The sequence below is a fragment of the Narcine bancroftii genome, chromosome 1 (assembly GCF_036971445.1).
Source record: "Narcine bancroftii isolate sNarBan1 chromosome 1, sNarBan1.hap1, whole genome shotgun sequence".
Lineage (NCBI taxonomy): Eukaryota > Metazoa > Chordata > Chondrichthyes > Torpediniformes > Narcinidae > Narcine > Narcine bancroftii.
In genome coordinates, this window is record NC_091469.1 from 389,275,547 (window position 1) to 389,290,594 (window position 15,048).

The 15,048-nt window shown below is 39.1% G+C and overlaps 1 protein-coding gene across 1 annotated transcript in view; it reads right to left on the bottom strand.

Moving 5' to 3' along the window:
* elp2 (elongator acetyltransferase complex subunit 2) overlaps nucleotides 1–15,048 on the bottom strand; it is a 197,616-nt gene that overhangs the window by 139,778 nt on the left and 42,790 nt on the right. Inside the window, exons 5-9 of the mRNA XM_069913639.1 lie at nucleotides 8,482–8,559; nucleotides 5,537–5,601; nucleotides 4,805–4,871; nucleotides 1,665–1,808; nucleotides 779–874 (exon numbers count right to left, since the gene is read on the bottom strand). Of these exons, the coding sequence (XP_069769740.1) occupies nucleotides 779–874; nucleotides 1,665–1,808; nucleotides 4,805–4,871; nucleotides 5,537–5,601; nucleotides 8,482–8,559 (450 nt within the window). The remainder of the gene's footprint in view (nucleotides 1–778; nucleotides 875–1,664; nucleotides 1,809–4,804; nucleotides 4,872–5,536; nucleotides 5,602–8,481; nucleotides 8,560–15,048) is intronic.

A 15,048-nucleotide genomic window follows, 5' to 3' on the forward strand; every position in this document is an offset into this window, starting at 1 on the left:
AATTTGCAGATGACACTAAATTATATTTTTAATTAACATATGAATTTTGACAGATACATTTTAGATAAATTGCCAATATAATAAAAAAATTATTTAGCATGATTAATGCCTTGGTAGTTTTTCATTTTGTGAGCAAATATATTCCAATTCTACTCTTAATTAATTCAATTCAAAACATAACTTTCAATAAAAAGTTGCAGTAGTATACGTTGAATATTTGACTAATTTATCATAAACCCTGTAGAAGGCAAGGATATGAAAATAAGTTTACAATCTTCACACAATTTTTATGCATAATCATGTAAATAATTATCTGAATGCCAACAAAATAATTTTACTTTTTATTTCTCAGGAATGAAAATTATTTGTTTGACACTGAACCCATCAACATTTTTCTGTACACTGAATGGTAAAAGCAATCAAACTCGCATTAATTCAGAAAATTGTGATTATCAATAATATTGAGAGTTGGAAGAAAGGTGGCAAAGTTGTTATCATTTACAATTAGCAGTTTCAATGAGAAAAATGATGAAACCACATAGAATTCCCAGTATGTCACAAATGATGTGAGTCATCCATATATAAATTCCTATAATTTCAGGATTGAATGAGAACATTCATCACGAAAATGGAGTGAGTTTTCATCAAAATCTGAGACATTTTATCTAAAGTCAAGTTTATCATGGTAATTAGTTTAGGTCTATTCTAAAATAATAGAGGAATTTCATAATACATATCTACACTACACACAAATATAAACAGCATCATGAAATCTTACTTTTGTAAATAGGAGGATGCCAATGTAGCCCATAAACCCAGTTTTCATGGCCAGACAGTACTGTTTCCAGTGTCACTGCATAGGTCACTTCTTCGTCTAAAGAGAAAACAAAAGTGATTGTCAGATCAAGCCTTGTTAAAAATTTAGTTGAATGGCACAATAATAGTTATTTCATTGGTTTGTAAACTTGAATCAGTCTTAATAAAAATTTCCAATTATAAAGTGCAACAGTACATCAAAGGAGAGTTATAAAGCAAAACTAATTCAGAACTACATTTGGAGATGCTAAGATTTCCAAGGCAAAAAAAAAGCATAAATAATACATATTATAAATTTAAACATGCAATTACATATATATTGTCCATCGTATTGGATCTCTTATTTGTTTTTGGTTACTGTTATATCAATGATTGAAAGGGAAATGCAAAATTTTAATTGAAGATAAAATAAAGATACCGACAGACGGTAAAATTTCCTTTCAATCATCCTAAAAAAACCCATCCTTTATTCCCAAAAGTGCTCACCACTTTTTGTGAGGCATTCATACCCTGTATATAATGTATGACCTTCTAAGACAGACATGACAAATCTAAGCAAGACAACCAATAAAGTGTTATTTTTAATTTGGAAAGAATATGTGCACTAGGTTCAGTCCAAGAATCATTTATAACCACTCTGTTTAATTTGATTGCATCATAACAAAAGAACCATAAATGTTATAAACACAAAACTAAGCCTTACAGTTAAATAAAAATCTTTATTTTTGACAGTTGCCAACCATAAGACCAAAAACTCAAATTAAGTAATTATTAAAAATATTATACAACAAATTAACAAAACTTTAAGGTGCTTTAACCTTAATTATCTACCCACCTTTAATACTTACGATTGCAATGGACACTAAATATATCTTCCTTCAGTTTAATAGTCCCTTCATCATAATCCTTGGAACTAGATTCTGCTCTGATGAATATTCTCCAAATGCGAATCAAGCAGTCTTGTGAGCAGCTTGCCAGTAAGAGGTTTCCATCTATTACACACAAAACAAATGTGTTAAATAATCACCACTGCAATTTTTTGAATTTCTGAAGATAATACAAATGTCATGTTATTCGCTAGGAAATTGACATTTAAATTTTGCATTTTGGAATAAAATATTCTAGATGATAAAAACATAAAATATTGTTAACTCTCAACAGTGAGGCAGGATCTGTGGCAAAAGAAACAGAGTTTAATGTTTCAGAATGGCTCTGACAATAGATCTCTGTTTTGCTTTCCACCACAGCAGCTTCACCTACTAAATGCCTCCAGAACATTTTGTTTTTCTTTCAGAACCAGAAAGCAAGGTACAGGATAAATGATTAGGTATTTAACAGGGGGGATGAACAGAGGGAACTTGTGGTCCAAATCCATACAAACCTCAAGGTCACTGCACAGGTTGATAGAATAGTTAGGAAGCCCTATGGAATGTTGGACTTCATTAATAAAGGGTCTAAAATTGGTCCATTAAGAATGGAAAAGGGTGAAATTATTACCCGAAACAAGGAGATGGCTGAGGAATTTAACAAATACTTTGCAACTGTCTTCACCAAGGAGGATATAGGTTATGGTCAGTTAGGGGGTAGTGGTCATGCGGTATCAAGAGACTTGGGGAACTTTCCTGGGGAAGTAGGGGATCTAATGGATATCCGGATCCAGAAACAGGAGGTTGTGAGTAAATTGTTGGGACTGAGGGCTGATAAATCCCCAGGGCCTGATGGGCTGCATCCCAGGGTGCTTAAAGAAGTTGCTATGGAAATTGTGGAAGCACTGGTCGATATTTTCCAAAGTTCCATAGATTCGGGGGAGGTCCCTGAGGATTGGAGAGTGGCTGATGCGGTGCCGATTTTTAAGAAGGGAGGGAGGGAGAAAACGGGAAATTATAGACCGGTCAGCCTGACGTCGGTGGTGGGGAAGATATTGGAGTCTATCATAAAAGGAATAATAGCAGAACACTTAGTCAGTAATAATAGTATAAGGGCTAGTCAGCATGGATTCCTTAAGAGTAAGTCATGCTTGACTAACCTTCTGGAATTTTTTGAGGATGTGACAAAGAGGGTGGACTTGGGAGAGCCAGTGGATGTGGTGTATTTGGACTTCCAGAAGGCCTTTGATAAGGTACTGCACGGGACACTAGTGGGCAAGATCAGGGAGCATGGTATTGGAGGTAAGGTGCTGACATGGATAGGAAATTGGTTAAGAAATAGGAAACAAAGTGTTGGGGTAAGCGGGTCTTTTTCAGGATGGCAGGATGTGACGAGTGGAGTGCCGGAGGGATCGGTATTGGGTCCTCAGTTGTTTGTAATTTATGTAAATGATTTGGATGAGGGGATTATTAATAACTTGAGCAAATTTGCAGATGACACGAAACTGGGTGGCATTGTGGGGTGTGAGGAGGATGTCAGGAAAATGCAGAGGGACTTGGACAGGTTGGGGGAGTGGGCTGCTGAATGGAAGATGATGTTCAATGTAAGCAAATGTGAGGCTATCCATTTTGGGGGCAATAATAGGAAAGATGAGTATTATTTAAATGGAGACAAGCTAGGGAGTGGGGAGGAGCAAATGGATCTGGGAGTACTTGTTCACCGGTCACTGAAGACTAGCATGCAGGTTCAGAAAGCTGTGAAGAAGGCTAATGGCATGTTGGCTTTCATAAAGAGGGGATTGGAGTATAGGAACAGAAACGCCCTTCTGCAGTTGTTCAGGGCCCTGGTGAGACCCCACCTGGAGTATTGCGTCCAGTTCTGGTCTCCAATTTTGAGGAAGGACATACTAGCTATAGAGGGAGTGCAGCGCAGATTTACAAGGTTAGTTCCAGGGATGGCGGGGTTGACATATGCTGAAAGGCTAGAAAAACTGGACTTGTATCCGATGGAGTTTAGAAAGATGAAGGGGAACATGATTGAGGTATACAAAATTATCAGGGGGATAGACAGGGTGAAGTCGGATTACTTGTTCCCAATGATGGGGGAGACGAGGACTAGAGGGCATAGTTTAAGAATACAGGGTAGGCCCTTTAGGACGGAGATGAGAAAACAATTTTTTACCCAGAGAAGTGTGAATCTGTGGAATGCTCTGCCACAGAGGGTGGTAGAGGCAGATTCGCTGATTATGTTCAAAAGAGAGTTAGATAAGACTCTAGTGGGCAAAGGAGTTAAGGGTTATGGGGATAAGGCTGGAAAGGGGTACTGATGGTAGTGATCAGCCATGATCTGTAAAATGGCGGTGCTGGCTCGACGGGCCGAAGGGCCTACTCCAGCTCCTATTGTCTATTGTCTATTGACTATTGACTGATTTCAAGAGTCACGTTGCAACTCTACAAATCTCTGGTGAGATTGTGTTCATTTCTGGTCACCTCATTATAAAAAGGATGTAGAAGCTATGGAGAGGGTGCAGAGGAGATTTACCAGAATGTTGCCTAGATCGGAAAATGTCTTATGAGGCAAGGTTATCAGAGCTGGGACTTTTCCCTTTGGAGTGTAGAAGGATGAGAGGAGAATTAATAGAGGACTACAAGATTATGAGAGGCATAGGTAAAGTGGGCAGCCAGCACCTTTTTTCAAGGGTAGGAATAGCAAACACCAGAGGACATATGAACAAAATGAAGGGAGGGAAGTTTAGGGGTGACATCAGTTTTTTTTTATATACAGAGAATTGTGAGTGACTGGATTGCGTTGCCAGGGATGATGGAGGATGCTAAAACATTTGGGGAATTTAAGAGATTCTTAGACAGGCAATGCTTAGAAGAAAAATAGAGGGTTATGGGGCAAGGATGGTTTAGTATTTTTTTAAAGAATATATGGGTCGTCACAAAATCGAGGGTCGAAGGTCCTATACTGTGCTGTGGTGTAATATCTTCTATTTCCAACATCTGCATTTTTAAAAATCTTTTGACATTAATAAAATAATGGACAATTTAAATGGCAGTTACTTGGAATCATAACTTGGTTAAATAACAAATGTTGGTCAACCAATTAAAATCCTTACCACACATAGCCCATTCAACTCCTCGAACCCAGTCTTCATGGCCCACAAGTGAATGAATTTTCTGAAACTGCAACAAAGATTTCACCACCTGATCAGTACAGGGTTGCCATTTTTCCAATAATGCAACATGATATTGTACCATGGGTGGATAACATCTTTTCTTCAGATGAGTCTTTCAAATATTCTCTCTTGCCAAAAATACATTGAATTAAAACTCGGTTGCAGTATATGTTGCACAGAATATTAAACTGACTAAAAATGACTTTACTCCTATTTTGTCAGTGCAAATTTGTGTCTAAAAAAATAATCAAATTCTATCGCCTGCATGTCATTTAATCAAATGTCTAAGGGGAAAAGGAACATACATTTTACATGTATCAGGCAGTTCCTGTCCATAGTAAACCACAGGACTGCTGAAGCAGACTTGAATGTCCCAAAAATGCCAGAGAAAAAAGTTGAACATTGTGCACATTCTCCACTTGACACTTTGGGAAATTACAGGATAAAAGTAAAATAATAAACAATGGGCATTTTTCAATTCAAATACATTTAGTTCCAAATTCAATGTAACAAACTCTCACTCACTAAAGATATAGATGTCACTTTCTGAAAATCAATTGACAGTGACTTTGAAGCATTTCTCCTTACAAATTAGAAAAGAAAAATATGGCATTTACCATTAAATGAACTACAATTGTGAGCACACAATTTTCTTTAGATATACAAACTTACTTGTTCACCTTCCTGTACAAATAAATAAACGTTGCTGTCATCACCACCACAAGCCAGAATCACAGCTAGAAGTAAACAAATTAGCATCGAGATAAGCAGAAAAATAAACCAAAAGACCTTAACAAGAAAAATATTTTGGTAACAATTACCTTTTAACTGACCTTCTAAACTGGAATTTCTATTGTTATTTCAGCTAACCAAATACACAAAGGATTACATTTCTATAATAGACATTTATGGATTTTTTTAAAAACTAAAGTTCTCACTTAAAACATATGTATTACAAATTGATAAGCCAAATCAAATGGGTCATCTTAACTTCAATAAGGAAATTATGATCTTTCATTCCCAGGAATTAACATGGCTACCACATCACTTTCTCTGCTGCAATTTTGCAGTAATAACTTGTATTGCTGAAGTGCCTGAAAGTATTTACAGTATCACCTCTTGGCTAACCTGCCTTTATACCAATTGCTCTATAAGTAGCCTTTCATTACGGAGCTGTTGTATAGCCAAAATAAAATAGGTATTTGCAATGAAAGCTCCATGATGTAAGGAGAGATGCATTCATATGGCTGCTTATTTCTTGTATTAAGCCATTTTATTAGTAATGATAAAGTGATCCACTACCATTACTTAACCGCTAAGGCCAACATTGGACCCAGGGAATGGACAAGGCATAGGCAAAATAAACAACTAACTTTTTCAAGTTTCATTTTAGGCAACAAAATCACAGCTGTTTCTTCCTTTGCCAAGCCTTTTTCAGTCCAAGGACATGTAAACACATCTCAATGTTCACAGTCTTTGAGGCATTTTCTCTGAAATGCAATTTTGTGGATTTCGAAAGGGTTTATAAAGTGAGGAAATGAGGGAAAAGAATGGCATTCGAGGAGCAAGAGCAAGAGGGCATAGAACAGGAGGAATTTGGCTTTGACTGCCACCTACTGACGCAGTGTAATCAAATGGAAATCTTATTGTATTGAGTGATTTTTCTTCCATTACCTCTTCCCCACCTCTCTCTCATATACTGGCTTTCTAATCTGTTCCCACTTAGTCATGATGTCAATTTACATTTTTTGCCTCCACTTTTCCACTCGACTTGTTGAATTCGTCTGACATTCTGTTTTTAAGCTAGAATGGCATGGTTGGCATTGCGGTTAGCGCAACGCCTTTACAGCACCAGCGATTGGGACCGGGGTTCCAATATTGCGCTGTCTGTAAGGAGTCTGTACGTTCTTCCTGTGTCTGCATGGGTTTTCCCCAGTTTCCTCCCACCATTCGAAACGTACCAGAGGGGTAGGTTAATTGTGTGCAAATTGGGTGGCACAGACTCGTGGGCTGAAATGGGCTGTTACCGTGCTGTATGTATGTCTAAATTTAAAAATTATTTACTATTTTAGTTTGTTCTCCCCACTTCTCTTGGCCTTCTTTGATCAGTTAAAAACCATCTTCTGGTTTTAATTAGGTTTTCCCACCTAATTAAGATTTTATGTATGTCTCTCTCCCACTCACATTTTTCCCCAATCATCTTAATATTTCCACTCAGCTTTCCTAATTCCACTAATACATCATCCTCAACTTCATCAGTAACCCATTGCTTAATTTCTCAAACTGAAAAGATGCTAATGACATGTTATAGGCATTTATTTGCTATTGGAACAGAATAGTGAAAATGGAGGATCTTGACACAAGGAGATGAAAGGGAGCACATATCAAGCAACTCGCTCTCACCTATTTTTGTTCAGTCATAGCTGATGAACAAATAATTAACCAAAAAGCAGCAACATTTACCCTTGAATTTTTAAAACCTTCTTCATTTGTTCTCTACTTCTGAAATACAGGCAGTGCCCATGTTAAAAACTAGTTCCGTTACCTAAGTCTTCATTTAATTCAAATTTGTATGCAAGTCAATACAGGTACATACAAACCTTATTTAGTGTCAATACACTAAAACATCTTAAACATAATACAATACAGTATTGTACGCAATAATAAATGTAACTGCATAAAAGTTAACATGGAAGAAGAATGTGAAGATGGCTACAGTACAGGTACCCTCAGCCCTCCTGCATCTTCACTCCTTCAGATCTGCACATGCCTCCTCGCTAACCCGTTTGGTGGAGCTCACCCGCCCGCTGTTTTGCCCTGGCTGCGTGTGGCATAGCCTGACAGCAGCATTGTGATAGCAAACGTTGCTGCTGCTTCTTTTCCCCCTTCCCTCCCTCCCCTCAGCCAGGCTGCTCGCCCTCTTGCCTGCCCGCTGTTTTGTCCAAGCCGTGTGCAGCGTAACCTGACAGCGGCGTCATGACGGCGCACGCTGCTGCTGGTTCTTCTCTCCTCCCTCCCTGAGATCAACGTGGGGGCTGGTGGCAGGCTGTTGGGGGGAGCGAGGCAGTGAGATCACTGTGGGGGCTGGTGGCAGACTATTGGTGGGGTGCAGGACACCAGGACCAGAACGGAGACTGTTGGTGGCACAATACTAATAAAATTTAACAATTTTTGGTCATGACTATTAGAATTATGACTTAACCACATTCAAACCAGAAGTTGATGCCATTCTACTTCTGGTCGGCTTGTCAGTTCATAACTGCAGATTGTTGGTAAATCAAATGTTTTTAACCTGGGGATTGCTTGTAATCCATTCCTTTTCCTTTGCAAATTTATACTTTTTTTAATGTGAATATTTTTATATTTCCCATTTTTCCAAATGGCACTGTTTTTTATGTTTTGAAGCATCCCATTCTAATTTTTCTTTGAAGTTTTCAGCTGTCTCAATTCCCACACACTCAGCAAATTAATTCCCACCCATGTTCTTATTTTCCCCTTATCATCCATATTTAAATTAATTTTTGGATTTTTTTTTGCAAAATTATTTCAGCCACGCTCAGTTAAAATAGCTCCCAGCAATGAACAACAGACAAAATTTTCATTTTCTGACCACTTACCATCACTTCCTGGCAACAGTGCTAGTGCAACATCCATCATGAAACCATTTCCAAAGGAGAGTGTTTGTATGCATTCACCTGGCAGAAACAATTTAAGCAATTAGTAAACAAGACTTGCAGATGCTGGAAAACTGAAGTAACATACAAAATGCCGGAGGAACTTAGCGAGTCAGGCAGCGCCCATGGAAGGCAATAGATAGTCAAAAAAGATGGTCAAGCAATTTAGTTTTTGTGTTTGGCAAATTATACTTTTTAAAAAAAAGTGAGAAGAACTTAAGTGAAACTTAATAAATGGTCCCAGTCAAACATTTATAAATGTGCTGATTAAAATTATTACTTAACATTATCTGCAGGAGCAAGCTAACCTATGAACTGGCTGCCATGTTTTCTACATTAGGACCGTGTTATTTTAAACATTCCTTCTGGGATATATTCTGAAGATATATATGAAATATATCTTCAGAATAGATTTGTAAGTCTTTTTTTGAAGATTTCATGTGCATGAAAGCAACTACTGGTATTTTACTTCATTCTTTGAGAATCACTTAGCAGTTTCTTAACCTATTTTCAAAAGTAAACTCAAAAATATCCCAAACAAACTTTCCATGGTAAAAAGGGTATTAAAAAGGCATTTCATATTATGATCACCCCTCAGGAAATATTTATATTTTCTCACTTCTAAATTTTGACAAGTTTGAATATTATACTTTGAAACAGACAAAAATTATTTACAAATCTCTTTGGTGGTGGAACTAAAAGCTATTTGCAAAATTATTATAGAATATATATTTAGTTAATTTACTATGCTGAATTGTTTAGTACCGACTGCAGAATGAATGAGAGGGAAGGATATTTTTTTTAAACTTGTAAAGCTAATCTAATCCAAATTACTGTAATAAGAAACGAGTGCCTTGGACATGAGAAAATCAATAGCTTCGAGATGAGGAACGCAAGAGATTGCAGATATTGAAATCGGGGGCAAAGAAAGAACTGCAGGAAGAACTTAGCAGGAAGTGGGGGGTGGTCAAAATGCCCTCTTGATGAAAGATCAAGAAGGAGTTTAAGAAATGAACATGGAATTTATCTTAACAGAGCTGGCATAAAGTTTAATAATCTTGATTGATTACATTCTGAAACATTCTCTTCTAATAGAAGCAACTACAATTTGGACAGATATGTGGATGGGATTTAAAGGATATGGACCAAAATGTAGGAAAATGTCTGCCTATCTCAGAGGTCCATCTTGATTATCATGGTGAATTAAGCTAAAGGGCCTCCTCCATGTGGTACGTCTCAATGACACTGAGTCTGCAGTAACCATCAACACCCATTTACACTCATCCCATTCTTTTCTCCCACCTTCTCATCTGGACCTCAGCCCCACCCCCATCCAGGCAGACTAGGAACAATTGATAGTTGCTAAATAATTACCACTCACTCATTTTTTGGAAATATGTTGGAAACTACAGTACCCAAAGGAAGCCTGCAAGGGTGACTCCAAACTTCCCATTGCCTGCCACTTTAAATCTCCAGCCCACTCACCCTCTGACTTGTAGGTCGAGAGCCCTCCACCCACCATACAGATACAAAGAGGTCCAATGCAAGCTTGAGGAACATCACTTCATCTGTATGAAAATATTGCAACCTTCAGGACTTCATGGTGAAGTCTACAATTTAAGATAATGTAATGACACCATGGAGGCACTACAACTCCCAGAAGGCATCGAACCAGCTATGTGACATCAGTGTGTGATGACATCAACGTGTGTAGGCCTGTGATTCGAACTTTAAAAGGTTGCAGGCATTCTGACCAGCAAATCCCTTTGATTCACTGAAGAAACGCCTTGTGTGGTTATTTCATCATGTCCACTGTGATTCCAGTGACCACAATTGGTGACCCCAATGAATCCAAAAACGTATTTTTGGACAAACATGTCGCTGTGTAGCTATCACCTTTCTGGACAGCTGACCCTGAACTGTAGGTCCAGCAGGCTGAGCACAATTTTACCATCGCAAAGTCAAGTTGGACATCACTCATTATTACCATCTCGTCAGTGCCCTAGACCAGGCCATACCTAAGAGGGTCGGTGACTTCCGACGGGATCCACCACGTTCCAGCAAGTAAGACGCTTTAAAAGTGCTTTTATTGTGGGTAAATGGTATGACCTGTTGGGAAAGGGCCCAACTACTACACCTCGATGGGTTGGGAGACCGAGCCCCTTCAGAGTTAATGGATGAAATGCTGTTTCAGGCAATCTGGTGAAAGTTCCAATTAGCTATTTGAGCAGCTCTTTTTAGACTGAATGTCTGATGATATTAGGCTCTTGTTATCCAAGTGTTCATTCAAAGACCCAAGAGCTGTAGCAGCAGAGGCAGACATTCTATGGCTGGCTAAAAAGGACAGCAAGGAAAAACAAGTCTATGCAACCAAACCCTCCACTCTTGACCCTATGTCACACTCTAGTGTTTTTAACACAGCACTCACTACAAACAAACATTGCCCCAAAACAGCAAACTGTCTGTGGACACCTCGTCTTGGTGTTATTATCACATGTATTGGGCAGTAAATGCCTGCAAGTGCCTTCCACGCTGCTTATTTGAGGGAATCGCTCAGGCCAACAGCCAGTAAGGGCTGCAACGGTTGGCGAAAAACTTGCAAGCCTATTGTATATATGGGACCAACTGGCACAGCAAAAATTTTTGGTGGACACGGGTTCCAAATTTAATGTATTTCCACCCACCAGTTTTAACACATGCCATCCTACCCTGCACCTGCGACTACGAGCAGTTAACAGTTCCAGCATTCTGACCTTTGGCACCAGGAAGATGAATGTCAAGTTCGAGGATCATCTTTACACTTGGCCATTCATTATAGAAGCAGTATCCCGACCTTTGCTTGCCACAGATTTTCTTCTGGCTCATTCACTTCTCATCAACTTAAAAGGGTGTCGGCTAATAGATGAACTACATTTCAGACCATTCCTCTGGCAGATGCCTATACCCCTGCTCTGTGCCTCCAAACATTAAGTAGACCAGTGAATAAATTCTCCAAGCTGTTGGAAGATTTTCCTGAAATTACTACTCTCCAATTTTCCACCTCCACTGCAAAACACAGTGTTACTCACTGCTTTTATACTAAAGCCCCATCTATCCATGCAAAAGCACGTCACTTGCCACCAGAGAAACTGCGTTTAGCTAAGGACGAGTTTGCCAAGATGAAGGAACTAGCCATAATTCGTAGGTCCGACAGCCCCTGGTCATCCCCATGACACATGGTCCCAAAACACAATGAAGGTTGGCGATCATGTCGAAATTACAGGTGTCTTAATGTTGCCACCTTTCTGGATTGTTATCCAATACCTCATATTCAGGATTTCTCAGCTAATTTACATGGAGCAAAGATCTTCTCTAAAATACAGATGGTCCTTGGTCATCACCAAGTAACAGTAGAGCCAGAAGACATTCCAAAAACAGCAATAATTATCCCATTTGGGTTGTTCAAATTTTTAAGAATGCCATTTGGATTAAAGAATTTTACTTAATAATTTCAACCAGTGATGGACACTTTAAGACATGGTATGACCGATGTCTTCATTTAAATCAACAACATTTTAGTGGCCAGTGGGACCAAGGAGGAACATTTGGAACACCTTCATACACTTTTTATTCGTCTTCAAGAATTTGGACTGGCAATCAATCCAGATAAATGTGTTTTTGGACAAAAAACTATTGATTTTTTGGGGCATAGAATTACTCTGGAGGGCATGACTCCTCTACCATCCAAAATTGAGGGCATTACCAAATACTCAAAACCTGCTACGGTTAAAGGCATACAGAAATTCTAAGGAATAGTGGATTTCTATTGTTGATTTCTTCTGGGAGCAGCTGAGATCATGAAGTCTTTTTTCGATATACTGTCCAGTTACGAAAAAACTATCCATTGGATTGAAGAGGGAAACAACGCCTTCTTGAAGATGAAAGAATTGCTGACTCATGACACTCTGCTCAGCTACCCAGTTTTAAATGCAGCCACTGCCCTTTTCACAGATGCTTCCAATATGGTCGTAGGAGGTGCACTTCATCAATATGTCAATGGATAATGGAAGCCATTACCATTCTTCAGCTGCCATCTTCATGAAGCAGAAAAGAAATACATTGCTTTTGATAAGGAGCTTTTGGCCATTTACTTGACTATTTGACACTTCCATTATTTTTTGGAGGGCAGAGAATTTACTATGTCCACTGATCACAAGCCCTGAACATTTGTTTTTTCCAAGATCGCAGAGCCCTGGTCAACGCAACAACATCGGCAATTATCATTTATTTCAGAATTTTCCACAAAAATAGTACACATTTCTGGAAAAGGCAATGTAGTAGTTGCTGCACTGTGCTATTCTACTCCACTCGAGGTTTTGTCTGTAGATCAAGGTATTGACTACGCAACTTTGGCCGCAGCCCCAGATAATAAGACGAATGCTTATCGGACTGCAATCACGAACCTGCAATTATAGAATGTCCAGTTTGGACTTCATGACAAACTACTCCTCTGTGATATATCAATAAAACACTCATGCTCAGTAGATCCATCATCGTGGAGACATCGAGTATTCGACTCTGTGCATGATCTCTCACATCCATCAATTAGATTGACCGTTCGTATGGTTTCCGACAGATTCATGTGGCATGGTCTTTAAAAAGATGTTACACAAATGGTGAGGTCTCACATTGCCTTCCAGAAAGCAAAAGTTCAGCCATATACTAAGGCACCACTGCAGTCCTTCCCAGCAGTTACTCGTCGTTTTGCTCATGTCCACGTGGACATTGTTGGTCTGCTTCCTGTTAAAAAGGGGATACTGTTTTTTTGTACAGTAATAGACAGGTTTATTCGATGGCCCGAGGCCGTGCCTGTGACAGATGCTACTACAGATACTTGTGCTCGGCCATTCCTCAGTTCCTGGGTGTCTAATTTTGGTTTAACAGCGCATGTTACTTCGGATAGAGGACCACAATTACTTCCTCACTGTGGACAGCCTTGTCTCCCTTACTCAGTACAACAATTCATCATACACATGCTTATCATCCCCAGGCTAATGGAAAGGTGGAAAGATTTCATCAACATCTCAAATCGGCCTTGATGGCTCGGTTAGACAGCCCAAACTGGGCTGATGAGCTCCCCTGGGTATTACAGGGCATTAGAACAACTCCAAAGGAGGACCTCCAAGCTTGTGTTCGGTGCACTGCTGGTGGTCCCAGGGGAGTTCATTCCCTACCATTCCAACTTCAACGATGATCCTAAAGAACTGCTGACCAGGGTAAGGGAGAACACTCTTCCTTCATGCCAGAAGACATCAAAAACTGCAAATATGTCTTCGCCCATAGGGGAACAGTTGGTCAATCTTTCCAGACGCCTTACAAAGAACCTTATAAGATACTCAGACTAACTAGGTTGACCTGTATTTTGGACATTGGAGGGAAGTCACAATCTTTCACTATTGACAGGCTTAAACTAGCTTTAGTTGGCAAGTGGATCCCCACTGCCACAGCCAACAGTCCATCGCAGAGGTCGACCACCTAAGAGACAGACAAACCTTTCTGATGCCCTGATTTGCTGAGTATTTCCAGAATTTACAGTTTTTATATCAGTTTAGCTTATCGTTGAGACTAAATGTAAATTGGATGATTACTGTGCTGAGGAACTCTGTTGAGTCCACTAACATAATCCTAAAATTTTTATTAGTTAGCACCCCATTTCCCACCCTGTACTCTACCAAAGATCACTTACACACTCTCAATGAAGCTCAATGTTAATTCAGCACTTTGCCATCTTAAGGTTAATAATTTCAAATCATATCAACTGCTTCCATTTTACTGACAGGAAGTGTTGGTAATTGTTATGCTTCAACAACATATACATGACTACTTATCATATGTAATTTAAAAGAAATCACACTCTGCCTTCCATCTACTGCATCACATTTCCATTTATAATTTTTCCATCAAAACCCTTCTTAAATCTGATGGCAGAGCATCAACCAACACATTTCATTATTTCTCTTTCATCACATGCTGCTAGATGAGTTAAGTATTTAAATATTTCAAGTTTTGGGCAGTGGATAACAATCAAGCATCAAGTCTTTGTGGAGACAAGATGCCGAAAACGTTGGATGCAATCCTACTGAGATTATGTCATCAATCATCCTTCAAGATAGACCAGTCAAGTCAGGCAATAAGTAACAGATTTTCAGATGACAGTAGTTCAGGGTGACAAACTGCAGATGTAAGAAATGTGGAGACCTATTCATTATTTAGTAAACCAGCCGACAACGCTCACAAAAGAATCATATCTGCTACAGATGCAAAATGGATACAAAGCTGATTAGAAAAAAGAAAACCAAAAGTCTTCTACCAATTATGCATCCCACATCCTGATGCTCTTCTAAGTTAGAGGGGTCTATGCAAATAATATAATTGACACAGTGAGTGAGCAGAGATAGCTACTGATGCCAGGGAAGAATGAAGAACTTAAGTCCAAAGAGGGACCTCCAATCAATCCAAATGGCGAGGCCA